We start from the raw sequence: 17,139 nt of genomic DNA, 5'->3' as shown, positions 1-17,139 counted from the left end.
GAATTTCTATGAAATATTGGATATTGTTTGACTTTATATCCCTTTAAAACAAATGGAGAAATGTGGACTGAATAGCAGTATATTTAAGGCATCTCATAGCAGATTGAACTGAAACAAGACTGATCAATAGATTGATATCAAACTAAAGAAATTTCTCTACTGAGATGCCTTAGGGTTTGGGCCTCTTCCACATCTTTACTGATGATTTGATTGAAGGAAAATGCCACACTTATTACATTAGCAATGACAAAAAAGCTGGAAGGGATAACTATAACTTTAGGTGAGAGAATAAAAACCCAGAATAATCTCCACAGTCTGAAATAAGCTACCTTGTGAGTTAACCAGCACATTATCCTATGCCTTTTTATAGGCAGCTAGGTATACACTGTGGAGAGAGTACTGGACCTTGAGTCAGAAAGACCTGAATTCAAATCTGACCTCAGACTCTTACTAGCTGTGTGACCTTTAGTAAGTCACCCAACCATTTATCTCATCTGTAAAGTGGGGATTATAATAGAACCTACCACCCAGAGATTCTGGGAGCATCAAATGAAAATAATTTTAAAGGACTAGGAACAATGCCTGGCATATAGTAGATACTTCGTAAATTCTTATTATCATTATCTTATTCTTATCCCTCTTGGAACTTTCATCCCTAATCCCAGTTATTCCCCTCTGGAGCCAACAAGAGCAAGTTTGATTCCTCTCATACGTGACAGATCCTCAGACATTTGAAGACTACTATCACACCCCTTTTGGCCTCAGTTTTTTTTCCTTAAAGCTAAATTTTCCAAGTTCTTTCAACTGCTCCTATGAACACCTTGGTTCAAGGATCTTCAGTCTCTTGGTTGTCCTTTTGCTTATTAGCATACTTCCAAAAATATTTCATCCATCACTAAACATAGGAGAGAAGAATATAGCAGGATGAACACATTAACATTACTGAAAATCAAGTCTTTCAATACAATCCAGGTTCACCTTGTCTTCTTAGGATGCTTATATCATGCTTTGAACTCATGTTAAGATTGTAGTCCACTAAGAGCACCAAAATCTTTTTCAGGCTTACTACTGTCTGGCATTACCTTCCCTACCGTTCCTACCTTCTTCTTATGAAGTCCACTTCTTGAACCCAAGTGTTAAACTTTATCCAGGAGTGTGCTAGAGTCAGCTCAAACCAACAGATTAGTACCAATTATTAAATTTTCACTGTGATCATTTACACCTCAGAAATCAGCAAGTGCTCTAAATGAGAGTTTCATTTATTATTTTGTTGATTATCTAGAACTATGTGATAAAATGTCAATAATCCAGATAAAACTTTTTAAATGTCCTCTGTACATGTTTTCAGAGGTTTGGTTGTTAAACATTTTCCAGTACACCTCTGAATTTATCTCTGTTACCTTTGGTCCTCTTACTTTCAGCCCAGTATTTAGTCTTGTAAGTTTGTTTCTATCTAAACTCTGTCATCTAGTAGATTAGCTAACCGTCCTAGTTTGGGCCATCTGAAAACTGGGTAAGCACACCATCTATTGCATTTTCCAAAGCATTCATTAAAATGTTTCACCTGCACAGAGACAAGCACAGAGCTTTGGAACACTTCATTGGAGACTTGACATGGAGTCATCACCCTGTGAGTTTAGTTGGTCATTCAAGCAGTTCTGAATCTATCTAATTGGGCACTCTAAGAATGTTTTCTATCAACTGAGCCTACATATCGCCATTTCCCCTCACAAAATCCCATTTAATTCTTTTTTTTTTTAACCCTTGCCTTCCATCTTGGAGTCAATACTGTGTATTGGCTCCAAGGCAGAAGAGTGGTAAGGGCTAGGCAATGGGGGTCAAGTGACTTGCCCAGGGTCACACAGCTGGGAAGTGGCTGAGGCCAGATTTGAACCTAGGACCTCCTGTCTCTAGGCCTGGCTCTCAATCCACTGAGCTACCCAGCTGCCCCCAAAATCCCATTTAATTCTAAGATTCTTTGAAAGGAAACCCAAACAGGCTTGGCCACAATGGCAAATCAGATCCATGGCAGAAGAGCAGAAAGATCTAAACCAACTGGGGGTCCACAGCCATCCTTTCCCATATTAAATAAAGATATTCCACCAGCACTTGCTTTGGATACATAGACTGCTGATCAGAGGGGTCAACACTTAGAATCTCTAACAGAGACACAGACAATACTCAGCAGTCTGACTCTCCCCCAGTCACTTTCCCTCCACCCCAAATCCATGTAAGTTAGAAATATCCTTCATATTTCTGAATGCAAAGAAGGCAAGATGAAGCCTGTTTCCTGTTGGAATCTGCTCCTCCAGAACTAAGGACGTGCTGCCAGGAAAAAGGAACAAAATCAGTTAGGTACAATAAAATATGAAGTCCTCCACCCAGCACCACAACCATCAACAGTCACATTATAGGACTTTAGAATTTGAGCTTGTCAAATTCAAAAGGGTACAGGTACACTTCAGGATTATCACCAGAGGTGTAAAATTCAAAGCCATCCAGGGGCAAGCTGCCTATAAAACATCCCCCCAGGAGTCTTAACCAGTTAAAATGTTATTGGGATATGTTTCACAAAAACAAAAAATACAATACAACTTAAGTAATGTGAATTTGTGGTTTTCTTTGTCAATATAAGATATAGGAATCCATTCATTTGACCCCTTTAGTCCAACCCCACCATTTTATAGGTCAGGAAAGTGAGGTATGATATTGGCAAAACAATTTGAACCCTGAACTCTTGATCTTTCTCAAGTAATGGCCATAAAATCTCAGTATCATAAATTTAGAGTTGGAAGGGACTTCAAATCCCTTATTTTACAGATAAAGCAACTTTCCCATGGCACACAGGATCTTACTAGCATAGTTATTTTAACAATCTTCCTTTCCTTTCATTTTCACTCTCCTGGAGTTAATTTAGAAAGGAATTAGTTCATTTCATTTGACTGAAGGCCACTGGTAATAAAGATCACCTTTCTCTAAATTTATTAATGACCCCCCCCCCCGCAAGAATAATTTCTCTGCATAATTAGCAGCTTCTTTTTCATATCCTAGGATTGGCTAGTGATGCCTATGAACCTGCCAGATTTCAAAAGAATGAACACAGGTGGGGACAGCTAGGTAACACAGTGAATAGTGTGCCTAGTATCAATTCTAAGACAGAAGGTAAGAATTAAAAAAAAAAAAAGTAGGAATTTACACTAGACCTTCATATGCAAGGGAAGAAACAGCCAGACCAAAAGATTCAATGTTGAAAGGACAGGAGCAGCCTGACTTCAGTTCCAAGACTGAGACAATTTGGGGGCAGTTGGGTAGCACAGGTGATAGAGAGCCAGGTCTGGAGTCAGGAGGACCCAGGTCAAAACTAATCTCAGATACTTCCTAGCCGTGTGACTCTGGGCAAGTCACTTAGCCCAACTGCCTGACCCTTATCACTCTTTAGTCTTAGAATCAATTCTAAGATAGAAGGTAAGGGTTTAAAAAAAAAGAAAAGAACAACTACAGGTCCCTCTCGAGGTCTCTTCACCTCAAAGCTTGACCCCCAAGTCAAAGATTTCGCTGTCTCTGAAATTTGTCATACAAGGCAATAAGAACTTAGCCATATAAAACCACAATTATCATTATTATCAACCATAATCCTACCCTTGTCCAAAAATTCAACAAATTCCTTCAAATAATACTGAGCACCTTCTGTATTCAGAGCACTGCGGATGGTATGAAGAGAGATGGAAAGTTCAGCTAAAACACACCCTTGTAATAATCAACATGATTATGCTTCTTGACTTACTGCCACAACAAAAACGTTAAGGACCTATATTCCAGTTTTGATGCCATCTCTTCCAGCATAACCTTGGAAAGTCTATCATCAGAGTCGTCATCATCATCATCCAAAAGCTTTTATGAAGTACTTGCTACCCCACTACATGCTGGGGATTGTGCCAAGCCTCAGAAATACAACAAAAGAAAAACAGAAATTCTTTCTCCTTAAGGAACTCAATTTGGGAGAGATTAGAATCTTGGAAATAAAAATCAGTAGAAATACATAGTACCTGCCCCCAAGGAAATCACATTGGGAGAAACAACATTCAAGAAACTATGTCTATTCAAGTTATATTCCATTTAAATGGAAGATGATCATCTCAGAAAGAAGACACCAGCTGTGGGAGTTTGGGTCCTTTCTTGGGGTCTCAGTTCTTCATTTATAAAATGAAGAAGTTGAACTAAGTGGCCTTTAAATATCCATTCCAGCTCTAAAAGTATGATACTAAGGTTAAAATGTCCTTATCTGAGAAAAATACAATTATTACAATAATTAACTTTATATACATTGGAAATTGCAAAGAGCCATACATGTGCTACCATGGATGGGTTTATAATCTAATAAAAAAAAAAAGATGTCACCAAGGGGCAGCTAGGTGGCACCAGAATAGAATTCCAGGCCTGGTGTTGGGAGGACCTGGGTTCAAGTTTGACCTCAGATGCTTCCTAGATGTGTGACTCTGGACAAATCACTTAACCCCATTTTCCTAGCCCTTACCACTCTGTAAAGTAAAAGTAAAAAAGTAAAAAAGTAAAAAAGTAAAAAAAAAGTAAAAAAAAAGTAAAGGTTTAAGGGGGAGAAAAGATGACACCAGCATAGATGTACAACCTAGCTTCTGCCACATACATCTATGTTATTCAAGCATTTTGCATCTTGCCTCTAAGGATCTCCATTTTCTTATCTGTAGCATGAGAAGATTGGATTAGATGATACCCCCTAGTTCTGATTCTACATAAGATGGATATAGATTCAAATTCTGAAGATGGAATAGCTAAAATGGGTTACTTCCAGCAAATGCTGGAGATCCAAGAGGGTTGAGACTAGGAAGAAAGTAGAATTCAGTAGCTGGCCACTCTCAAACCCTTATAAAAAAACCAACTAGTCCAATTCCTCTGCTGCTAGGAAATACCTTCTTTTTTTAAATCCTTACCTTCTCTCTTAGAATCAGTACTATGTATTGGTTCCAAGGCAGAAGAGCAATAAGGGCTGGTGATGGGGGTTAAGTGACTTGCCCAGGGTCACATAGCTAGGAAATGTCTATGTTAAAATTTGAACCCAAGACCTCTTTTCTTTAAGCCTGACTCTCTATCCACTAAGCTACTTAGCTGCCCCCTGCAAAGAAAATTCTTGAGTGACTTCTGGGGTATTTCTACCTTGAAATTTGTATACTGAGTATACTGGTGACTTCCAAGTTTATATACATATCCAACTGCTATTAAATTAAAACATTTTAGTATGGAAATGCTTTTTACATGAGTAAACATGGCATTTAAAGTATATATTTTCAAAGAAATTGCTTATGCCATCTTGGGTGTCTTTCCTTTATACTCACCTCCAGGGTTGGCAAGTTAGTGTGACCCTTTGGTAGGATGATGTGACAAATCAGAAGAAAATTTCTATTTGAGAAGAAAACATAAATAGAGTCCCTCATATTATTACCCAAGCAAAAATTAATTGCAAACAATTAATCATCTTAATTATCTGTGACCACCCAGGACAGCGATAGCTTAGAAAACTGAAGTCCACAGCTAACGAGTTTGGCTTATGCTCCCAACCCTCTCCTCCCTCTATTAGCAGGAATTGCTGACAAATAACAGAATGGGCTGATTGAAGTTTTCTCTCCTACCCCTGACCTTGGCTACTCTCTGGAAAGGATATAAATTAAGTGGGTGGAACTTAAATGTCCCTAACTCCAAAATATCTTCTCTCTCCCAACATGTCTCTCCTATATGATGCCTCCTTTACTTATTTGTCAAAGATTTAAAGAGAAGATTTTCCTGAGACTCCATGTCTTCATCATATCTTAGGATATTTTGTTTCCAATACCTCATCAAAATCCCTCTTTAGAGTCATTTTAAAAATTCAATTGCCACCTGTTTGACCATGACTAAAGCTGAGGAAATGATAATTATATAAATATTATGAACATTTAAATAAGGTGAGATTTCTACCTCTGACAGTCTGGATAGTGCTTTTACAGAGGATATTCTGGCCTTTACAGCATCCCTTATCTGTAAATATAAAAAAATTATTAACACTCTCTTCCTTCATTAAATTCCTTGACATATATTTTGTATTTACTTGTGCATTTGTGGTATCCCTAGAAAAATCTAAGCTGGTATAATGCAAGAACAGTCTAACTTTGGTTTGTTTTTCTCTTTCTAACCTTCCGCTAAAGCCAAAGTCTCAAGCACAGGGCCTGGCAGATAGTGGGTACCTGAATTGTTAAATTGGGAAAACTTTGGAGAAGTGTGGCATTAAAAGGATACACAGATTTGATGGTCTTATCAGTGTCTTAGAAAAGGTTCAGCAAGTATGGATTTTATCAGAAGCAAAGGCTTTGGGCAAAGAGAGAATAGGGCTAGTTTGTTAATTAAAATGCTATGAAATTCGGTCAAAGACGCTAAGTATACAGTTTTGGAGAATACTTGGAAACTTTTTTCTATAATTCACAAACCAAGGAAGCAACAGGCATTTATTAAACTGCTACCATCTGCCAGGCACCATCCTAGACAGTGAGAACACAAAGACAAAAATGAAACAACCTCTGCCTTTTCAAGGAGCTTGCATTCTATAAGGGAACACATGTATGCCTACACGTACCTACAAGTACCTAAATAAATAATGTATGTGTGAATATAGTTCTTTAAAAAATAAACACATAAATAAGCACATGTAAGGTAATTTGGGGGGAAAGAAGGTACCAGAACTGAGAGAATCTGGAAAAAGCTCAGCTAGGAGATGTTTGCTCTTCACTTTGGGGGAAAGAAAAAATGCTAAGAGGTGAAAGTGAAAAGGAAATTCATTTGAGGTGTGGGGCACAGGCACAGAGATATTTAAAAATCCTCCCCAGAGTTCATCAGTTGGTATTCATTAAAGCATCCTATCCAATATGGTCAACACTAATGTAAAAGAAAAATAGAAATACCAAACCAGAATAATGTCCTCATTCTCTAAGACAGGCAAGAGGAAGTCTTGGAAAGAATAGCATCCTGCCCTGAGAGAACAGCAGCAGGGGAACTTGGATTTCTAAGATCACTTTTCTCTCCTGATCTTCAATACTATGATTTTCACTTGCTTCTCCTAACTCACCAACCTCAGTTCCTTTCTTCTTATACAAAGTTATCCATCCTTCTAGACTTTATGCAAGTCCTTTTCCTCCATAAAGGAGGAAACCTGAACCACTTTAGTCTTATTTCACCCCCTTCCTAAAGGATAGAATCATAGATTCTTGGAGAGAAAAATCCAGAGTCTTTTGACATGGAAAAGCCTGGAGAGACTGCAAAGATTCTAGCAGCAACGGGGAGGGGGGGGGGATGGGCTGAGAAGGTTTGGAACCTTGGGAAAGGGAGAAACCCAGAAGGAGTCAGTTGGTCTGCTCTCTCTTGACATGACACTTCCTGAGGAAAGGATCAATCTCTGACTGGATCCCAATCCCAGAAAACTTTCCTTCCCTGAACTTGATGACAATCCTCCCAAACCAGTGAATGGACAGAGAATTGGAGAGAAAAGGAGTTCACAAGAAGATTTATTACAATCTCCCTTTCACCTTGACTTGAGACACCTGCTACGCAGGGCTAAAATCCAAGGTTCATCACTCTGAACCCCTCAAGGGCTCAGGCCACCAAACCTGGGCTATCTAACTCTGGGGGGGAAAGTTTAGCTAGCTAGGGATCCCCTTTTTCCTCTTCCCTCCTGACCCCAATCTACCAGCCATTTCAACCTTATCCTTCATCCCTGTTTAGAATAAATGTGTTACCAAACTCTTAACTGACTCAAAAACTGAGTGAAGGGGAGAGAAGTGATCTCTCTCCCTAAAATAAGAAGCTTGCTATTTAGAAAGAGCCAGTGGTGAGTGAACAGGCAGGCTTAGTGAGGAGCCATAACTAGAGAGGACTGAAGGGGGGAAAGAACAAATTCACCTTCTTTCAACCTCTGGCTCAAAAACCAACATCAACTCCTTCTCCCTTGTTCTTGCCTTGAGGAAGGGAAGACTCCATTCTTTTCCTCTCCTCTCCCTCTGCCCCACACACAAAACCCTTTATTACACTCTCTACACTACAAGAACCTTCAGTCCAACCTCTATTTGAAACAAACGTGCAAAAATGGGAATGATGTGCAATGATATTGACTGGGACTAGGTTGGATAAAGCTTTAAGAACTAAATAGAGTAGCATGGTAATAGGAAATTAGTAGAATTGATTGAATAGGGGAATAACATTGTTAGACTTGGGCTTAAAGAAAAATTACTTTGCAGTCTGCACAATAGATTGGAGTATTAGAGATTAGAGGGAGTGAGCACAATTAGCTCAGCTAACTCAGTTAAGTCACTTCAATAATATAGGTCAGAAGTGATGGCCTCAACTAACGTGGTGACCTGAGAAAAGATGCCATTGAAAGAAGCTATAAAGGTAGAACTGGAAAGATTTGACAGCTCATTGAATCTGTGGAGCCAATAAGAATAAAAAGTCTAACATAATGCCAGTTATAGATCTGAGAGCCTGAACTCATGGTGAGAACTTCCAAAGAAATAGGAAGAGGAAAATAGAAGAGAAAAGGGTTTCAGTGGAAAAATTAATTCAGTTTTCAACATGTTGATGATGCAGGACTGAAGTTCAGGAAAGAAACTGAAATTAGATAGATAGATAGATAGATAGATAGATAGATAGATAGATAGATAGATAGATAGATAGATAGATGGGTGGATGGATGGATGGATGGATGGAAGGAAGGAAGGAAGGAAGGATGGATCATCTGCATAGAAATTATAATTAAATGCATGGAAGCTAACAAGGTTACCAAGAAAGAGGGTAAATAGAAAGAAAAAAGTCTAGGGTAGAACATTGGGAAACACCCATAGTTAAGACAGATACAAATGATGAACTGGAAAAGAAAATTGAGTCCAACCTTAAATGCCAAGCAAGAAAGCTTGGGCATTCTGCCAATAACAGAGAGTCATTGAGGGTTGTTTTTTTTTAAGGTATGAGAGTGACATGATCAGGCCTGGACATAAGAAAATTATTTTAGTAGTTGTGTTTAAAATAGATTGTAGGAGAATACTGGAGGCAAGAAGGACCACTAGGAGGAGTACAGGGAAAGAATTTGCATGAAAGGCAGTCAGAAAAAAGGACAAATGACAGATATTACTGAAGGAGAAATAGACTGAAATGACTAGATGTGGTGAGTATAGGAATAAGTAAAAGAACACTGAAGCTTCTACTCAGAGTGTATGAAATGATTTCAGTGCATGGATACAAAATGTAAAGTTAGAAGAAAGGGATTTTTTAAAAAATCTTTTTATAGTGTATGTTTAAAAATTTTTACATCAGAAGTAACCTTATGCATGATTAATTTACCATTCTAATATTAGTAAAGGGATTTGTTCCGCCCTTTCTTTTATCATCCCCATACATAAGTCATGAACATATTTACAGAAGAATGACTGAAAAGAGCAGATAGAAAGCCTGTCAATGCCATAAATTTAAAAGACAAAATAAAAACTAGCCACAGTACCTTCTGATCCAGGAATGTTCCAAACAGCAAGATAAAGAAGCCCTTGGAAAAAGGAAGGGAAAAGAGGTATTTATAAAAACAAAATAAAAATACAGAAATTCAACACCATTTTTTCTTTTGGAAAACAAATTACACTTAGATGAAATATTGTAAAATCTTTGAAACTAACTAAAATAGCACATGCCAGAGATTAAAATTTCTCAGTCATCTTTTTAAAGAAAGGTTTAAAAAATGGTTTTACCAGTACAATAGTTTGCCTGGTCCCATTCTGGGACATATCTGAAAGAATATCAGATATGGAGACAACAAATATCTGAGTTTGAGAGCTGATAGAAGAAATTAAAAATATGTGGGAATAAAACAAGTTACATGACATCCATGTTGTCCTGTGCTGAACATTAAATATAAAGTAATAATACCTGAATTATTTGAGGACCATTCCTATGATAATGCCATCCAAAAAATGAGGAGATAATAGTAATACTGATGCTGACAATATTAACTTATATTTATATAGTAATTTATCATTCATACCATCAATTGTCTAAGTGGAAAAGTGCAATTGTCCACAGGACATAGAATGTATAATAGCAAGATCACAATATTGTTTTAATCTTTACCCCGTAAAACATGAGAATAAGATAATAATAATATTGTCCTGTTCAAATTTAAGAATAAGGATATCACCATGTCAAATATAACTTCTAAAACTTGGAAATAAAGGATGTAATTGGAACCCAGTTCTTCCTGACTCTAAGCTCAACACTCAATTGACTATGCTATGATGCTCCATACTACTATTAACATTCTAAAATTCTACCTTTATAATACTTCCTTGGGCTTTAATGAATTGTCCACAAACTTCCTTTTTTAAAATACCCTAGGATAATTTAATTAAAGCCAGAAGTTTTGAGATCATATGATCAAATTACAAATGAGAAAATTGAGGCTCAAAGTTACAAATATAAGAAGCTATCATTCTTGGGCCATTTCTGTTGTGTCTGACTCTCTATTTGGGTTTTTTTGGGGGTGGAGTTAGGCAGAGATACTGAAGTGGTTTGCCATTTCATTGTCTAGCTCATCTATAGGTGAGAAAACTGAAACCAATGGTTTATCCAAGTTAACACAGCTAGTGTCTAAGGCCAAATTTGAACTCAGGAAGATGAGTCTTGCTTGTTCCATGTCCAGTGCTCTATTCACCTAACTTCCTTTATAGGAAATGACAGCAGAGTTTAAACTCTGATTCCAAATAGCCCTCTTTCAATATACTATACTATCTCTCTTCTGCTCTCACCTTCATTATTAAAATACATCATGAGAATGTATACATACCTGGAAAGCATTAAGTAATGAGAAGACGATGTGGAGTGCCAGCGAATTCTCTTCTATGACAATGGCTATTCCAAAGCCCCAGGTCAGGCCCAGCAGTGGTGTGAGGATGGCAACATTCTTACTTATTCTCACTATGGTTGCTATATCTTGAGCCATGGGGCTGCCAATGGAAGGCCGTTGAGTCTTTATTATGACCATTCCTACTGTGATCAAGTTCAACACCACAATGGCAAGGGCTGGGATGACAAAGGCAAGAAGAGCTTTGGTGTTATCCCAGTTGAGCCAACAGGTCATGGGCCGCACGTAGCCTCCTACAGGTTCAGTAGCAGCAACTGTAATTATAGCAATAATCAAAGGGGCCCCATATCCTACTAAGAAGGCAGAAGTCATTACAACAGACTTTGGGATAGTATGAAAAACGATCACGATTCCATAAAGGATGAGGAGTGCCATCACGAACATCCAGAAGAAAACAGAGAGGTAAAAGAAGTGAATAAAAAATGTAACAACCACACAACCAGTATGGTGTAACACTAGATCATTAAAGAAGGAAGCTATAACGAAGCCCACATCTGCCAACAGAAGTGTGATGGCGATATTCACAATGCAAACATGGCGTAAATAGGAGATCTCTGTCTTTGTTACCTCACGCCAGACAATGGCTTCAATGATCAGGCAAAGAATTAAACTACCAATTGAGATGCCCAGGCCAATATACATGATGTAAATGAGAACCGGGCTCTCGGGGTTATGGGGCGACATAAGAATTGAGAAAGAAGTAAACCTGTTGTTCAATTTACAACTACAAAGAGCTTGATCAGGGCTGTCCAGAGCCATTTCACAGACCTTCCTGTCCCACTTGTTTTCTGTTGGGTGCCAGCCAACACAGTGTGTTCTGCTATGTTCAGATTTGGCAATCTTCTCAAAAACCAATGAGATCCTTTCAAACTCCTGGGGCAAGATGACAGAAAGAATGAGCCCATTCATAATGTCATTCTCAAAGAAGCTGGCTTCCAAGATGGCCCCTAGTGTGGGGAAGGCAATGCTGATGGCTTGAGAAGGCAAGGACAGCTTCCGAACCTCTTCCCATGGAAGAAGCACTATCCCAATGATTTCATCCTCGGTGTCATTCACTTTCATGGAAAAACTCAAGCTCTCTTCTTGGGGGCTGTCTTTTGATATGCTGATGCCCAGGATGTGAATGAATTGTTCTGAGATATCAAGAGAACTCTTCTTCATAAAGAGGTTCCTCACAAATGAAATCACTGACTCCAAAAGGATAGAGCTACTTCTTTTTTCAGGGACAAAGACCCAGTTCGAGATGCTTCTGCTGTCAAGGATATGATTCACCATGATGCTGTAGCTCTACAAAAGAAAGCCATGTTAGCAAAGTAATAATGATAATGATAATAATAACAGGTATATTTCTAAAACACTCAGAGGTTTGCAAAGGGCTCTGCATGTATTGTGTCCAATGAGGCTGACCCACTTTAGAGATGAGGAAAATGAAACCTAGAGAGTTTTAAAGTTGTGCTTTAGAGTCACACAAAATTGGCGAAGTGTCTGAACCAAAGCTGGAATCTGGTCTTTCTTTCTCCAAGTACAGTACTATGTTCACTCCAGGGTGCTATTTCTCCAAAGGTAGTGTTCTTCCCACTAAACCAGCTAGGTACAACTAGGTGGTATCACAGAGAGAGCCTAGAGCAAGAATCAGGAAGAGCTGAGTTCAAATCCAGTCTTAGTCATTTACTAAGGAAATAGAAGCTCCAATTATAGGAGGCCTTCTCAAGGAATTGTTTTCACAAAAGGAAGGGAGAGGTATGGGGCAACTAACTAGAATCAATGCTAGTTGTCACCCCAAATAAATCACTCATCCTCTACCTGCCTCAACTTCCTCAAATGCAGAATAGGGATAATACAGCACCTACATTCCAGAGTTGTCTGCCTCAATTTCCTAATCTGTAAAATAAGAATAATAATGGCACCTACCTCCCAGGACTATTGAGGATGAAATGAGATAATTTTTTAGAAGTGATTATGCAAACCTTACAGCACTATAGAATTGTTATTGTTGCTGTTGTCATTTTAGTTACTATGGAACTTGTCCCATGATTGAATAGTTAATGTGTCACAGGCATGATATGAACCCAGGTATTCCTGAATTCCTGGCATACAGAAGGCCCTTAACAAATGCTGGATGACTTGACCTAGATGCTCAATTGCTCAAAGGCAGCCCCTGAATTCAAGGAAACAACTACAAGATAACTAACTAATCATATTCATTAACCATCATATACTATTATCATCCTGAAATATATTTACATAACCATCTTGTGCTGCTACTTCTCTGAGCCTCAGTTTCTGGATCTATAAAATTGGAATAATTATACTTCAATTTCCTTTTTCACAAGGTTATTTGGGGGAAACTTTTTAAAACCTTAAAGCAATATATAAATATTTTTTGTTATTCAGTCATTTCTGTCTTTGTGATCCCATTTGGGATTTTCTTGGCAAAGATATTGGTATGGTTTGCTATTTCCTCTTCCACTTCACTTTATAGATGAGGAAATGAAGCAAATAGTTAAGTGACTTGTTCAGGGTCACACAGCTAGTAAGTGTCTGAGGCTAGATTTGAACTCCAGAAGATGAGTCTTCCTGACTTCAAGTCTGGTCCTCTTTTCTGTACCACCTAGCTGCCCTCAGCCCATATGTTTGTGTGTGTGTGTGTGTGTGTGTGTGTGTGTGTGTGTGTGTGTGTGTGTGTGTGTGTGTACACATACACAGAATTATAATTAGAGGTTCTGTTGTCCAGGGTGAGAACCACAAAAGTTTCGGTAAGGAAATACCTTAGGAGTGATTTTAGATCTCAGTACACAATGACCTATGGGAGAAAGACTCTAGACATCACCATGTTGGAGAAACAGAGAACTGGGGACACTGGTCCCAGTGAATAAAATCCCCTAAATAATCTTCTATTACCAGACCCATTTTACATTTAAAGGGAAACCAAAGATTAGCTTAAAGTCATGAAAAAAAATCGACCAGTCGGTTTATCAGTCAGCAAACGTAAATTCAATGTATTGGGACATGACATTAAAAGTCAAATCGATTTGTTATTCACTTCTCTTCTCTGTACCTTACTCCCAACCTTATTACTGCCAACCTTTCTGCAGGTACTTTATTGCTTACCTGTCTGTAAACAAGTTTCCCTAGCTTTCTAGTTCTCAGTTTCCTAAACTATAAAATTTTATCATTTGATTATTCTAGAAATCATCCTCATTTGATTTCAAACTTCAACTTTGCACGAGGTCCCTTCTTGCCCTAATGTCCTATAATTCTATGATTCTTTTAAAAATGGAAACTGTTTCTCAGTCTCAAGCAAATTACTAGGTAGAATATTCTCTCTGCATGGGTACCAGAATCTAGAATTCATTTTTGGTGAAAGTGATTTGTCTTTTTTATTTTAAATTAATTTTTTAAAATTCTGATTTAATTAATAGACAGAATTCCAATGTCACTTTTAACCTGCTCTAAAGTTTTCATCTTAGACAGTTTCTTTGGATACTGAGAAGGGATTTGCTGAGGGTGTTACATATTCAATGTTGTATCATGTAGTCAAAACAGTTATTTCTATAATTGTATAAATATGCAATATGTGTCCCTGTCATGTTTCACAATTTGGTTCATGCTATGATCACATATACTTAGTTAATAAGTAATACATTTTTAGAAATAATTCTTTTTTCAATCATGCTTTATATAATAGTGGGGCAACTCAGTAACACAATGGATAGAGCCTCAAGTCTGAAGTCAGGAAGATTTATCTCCCTGAGTTCAAATCCAACCTCAGACACTTACTGTCTTTGTGACCCTGGGCAAGTAACTTCACTCTGTTAATCTCAGTTTCTTCATCTATAAAATGAACTGGAGAAGGAAATAGCAAATCACTTCAGTATCTTTGCAAAGAAGACCCCAAATGGGGTAACAAAGAGTCAGACATAACTGAACAGCACCAACAAAGCATGGTCGTAAATAATCCAGATAATACATTTTGGAAATGTTCAATTCTTTTTCAATCATTCCATATATAAAACTGAGTGTGTATGGATCAGAGGGATTATAGCAATAGCAAGGTGGCACAGTGGCTAGGGTGCTTGACAAAGACAAGTTCAAAATCAGACTCAGACACTTACCAACTGTGAGAATCTACCAGTCACCTAAATGCTGTTTGCCTCAGTTTCCTTAATTATAAAATGGTGATAATAGCACCTTTTTCCAGGATGGTTGTGAAGATCAAATGAGTTAATGATTGTAAAGGCCTTAGCACAGTGCCTGACACATAGACAAAGCCATGTACATTTTGACTATTGTTATTATAATATATATGGAATATAAGAGGTAATGTGGCCAGTTCTCTGCCCCCTTCCCCACAGATAGCTCTCATTCCACTTGTACAACACCCAGATCTTTTAGGAAATGTTCAAGGTGACATACCTCCATCCGAACTTCATCAACATCTTCAGACATCACTCTTGAAATATTATGCAACAGCTGCACAATGACCTCAATGTTTCCTGGTATTTGTGGAGACTCTTGAATGTTTTTCAGTATGCAAGACAAATTCTCTGGACATCTTCGCATCAAAGCATCTGAAATTGTTTCATATGTTCTTATTTTAGGAGTTGTTGCTACCAAGATGTTGAACGTTTTTTCTTTGTTCTAAAAAATAGCAGTGGAAAAAAGCACAACACAAATATTTATGGTTAGATAATTTTAAAAGTATTCTGATTTATTATCACCATTTCACCTTCATTTCTATTATTCCTGGGCATACCCAAGGACTGGGTGACTTGAAGTAGCTAATATAAGCAAAAGGAAATTCTGCAGGAGGTCTAGAAAAGTTCAACTGGAACAATGGTTGAGAAAAATATCAAGAGTAGAAAAGTGAAATGGATTTCTGCAGCTCTGCATGGGAACTTTGGGATATCGGGACACTAGTTTGATGCCCAGGACTAATCACCATCCCTGGGACTCCTTGTACTAAAACTCCCTTCCCCGGTCCCCACTGCCTACATATGTAGAATATGTATATACATACATAATTAGAATATACACTCTTTTTTTTTTAAATTCTATTATGTATTTATTTTTTTTTCTTTTTTTCTTTTTTTTTTAAATATAGTATTTTATTTGATCATTTCCATGCATTTTTCATTAAAGACAAAGATCATTTTCTTTTCCTCCCTCCCACCCCCCGTGGCCGACGTGTGATTCCACTGGTATCATATGTGTTCTTGACTTGAACCCATTGCCATGTTGTTAGTATTTGCATCAGAGTGTTCGCTCCAAGTCTTTCCTCTGTCATGTCCCCTCAGCCATTGTAGTCAGGCAGTTGCTTTTCCTTGGTGTTTCTATTCCCTCAGTTTGTCCTCTGCTTTTGGATAGTGTTTTTTTCTCCTTGATCCCTGCAGATTGTGCAGGGACATTACACCACCACTAATGGAGAAGTCCATTACGTTCAATGATACCACAGTGTGTTTGTCTCTGTGTACAATGTTCTCCTGGTTCTGCTCCTCTCGCTCTGCATCACTTCTTGGAGGTTGTTCCAGTCTCCATGGAACTTCTCCACTTTATTATTGCTTTTAGCACAATAGTATTCCATCACCAACATATACCACAATTTGTTCAGCCATTACCCGATTGATGGGCATCCCCTCATTTTCCAGTTTTTGGCCACCACAAAGAGCGCAGCTATGAATATTTTTGTACAAGTCTTTTTGTCCATTATCTCTTTGGGGTACAAACCCAGCAGTGCTATGGCTGGATCAAAGGGTAGACATTCTTTTATCGCCCTTTGTGCATAGTTCCAAATTGCCCTCCAGAATGGCTGGATCAGTTCACAACTCCACCAGCAATGAATTAATGTCCCTACTTAGAATATACAGTCTTAGAATGCTCATTATCTCTAACCCTGCTCCTAAATCCAATCTGCTGCCAAGGCCTATTAATCCTGCCTTGCAATGCCCTCACTAACTGATTCTTGGACTACTATAACCACCTGCTGGTGATTCAGCTTGCCTCAATTCTCTTCCCACTCCAATCCATCCTCCATTCAACAATTGAAGTGATTTTCCTAAAGTATAAGTCTGGTCATGTTACCCTCCTCCTCAGTAAACTCCAATGGCTCCTTATTGCCTCTAGAATCAAATAAAAAGTGCTATTTGACATTCAAAGCCCTTTAGAACCTAACCCCCTCC

At 38.1% G+C, this 17,139-nt stretch overlaps 1 protein-coding gene across 5 annotated transcripts in view; it reads right to left on the bottom strand.

Moving 5' to 3' along the window:
• Positions 1-2,109: 2,109 nt before the first annotated feature.
• The window catches only part of LOC100014936 (adhesion G-protein coupled receptor F2), a 52,158-nt gene continuing 37,128 nt past the window's right edge, over positions 2,110-17,139 (bottom strand). For all 5 annotated transcript variants that reach the window (XM_007484048.3, XM_056818374.1, XM_016431121.2 and 2 more), the window contains 6 exons: positions 15,377-15,601; positions 10,883-12,247; positions 9,551-9,592; positions 5,989-6,048; positions 5,370-5,433; positions 2,110-2,325 (listed from right to left, as the gene is read on the bottom strand). In XM_007484048.3, the coding sequence (XP_007484110.2) occupies positions 5,386-5,433; positions 5,989-6,048; positions 9,551-9,592; positions 10,883-12,247; positions 15,377-15,601 (1,740 nt within the window). In that variant the 3' untranslated portion in view covers positions 2,110-2,325; positions 5,370-5,385. The remainder of the gene's footprint in view (positions 2,326-5,369; positions 5,434-5,988; positions 6,049-9,550; positions 9,593-10,882; positions 12,248-15,376; positions 15,602-17,139) is intronic.

Source organism: Monodelphis domestica, chromosome 2 (assembly GCF_027887165.1).
Source record: "Monodelphis domestica isolate mMonDom1 chromosome 2, mMonDom1.pri, whole genome shotgun sequence".
Taxonomy (NCBI): domain Eukaryota; kingdom Metazoa; phylum Chordata; class Mammalia; order Didelphimorphia; family Didelphidae; genus Monodelphis; species Monodelphis domestica.
The sequence above is the reverse complement of the archived record's forward strand: the minus strand, read 5'-3'. Positions and strand labels throughout refer to the sequence as shown.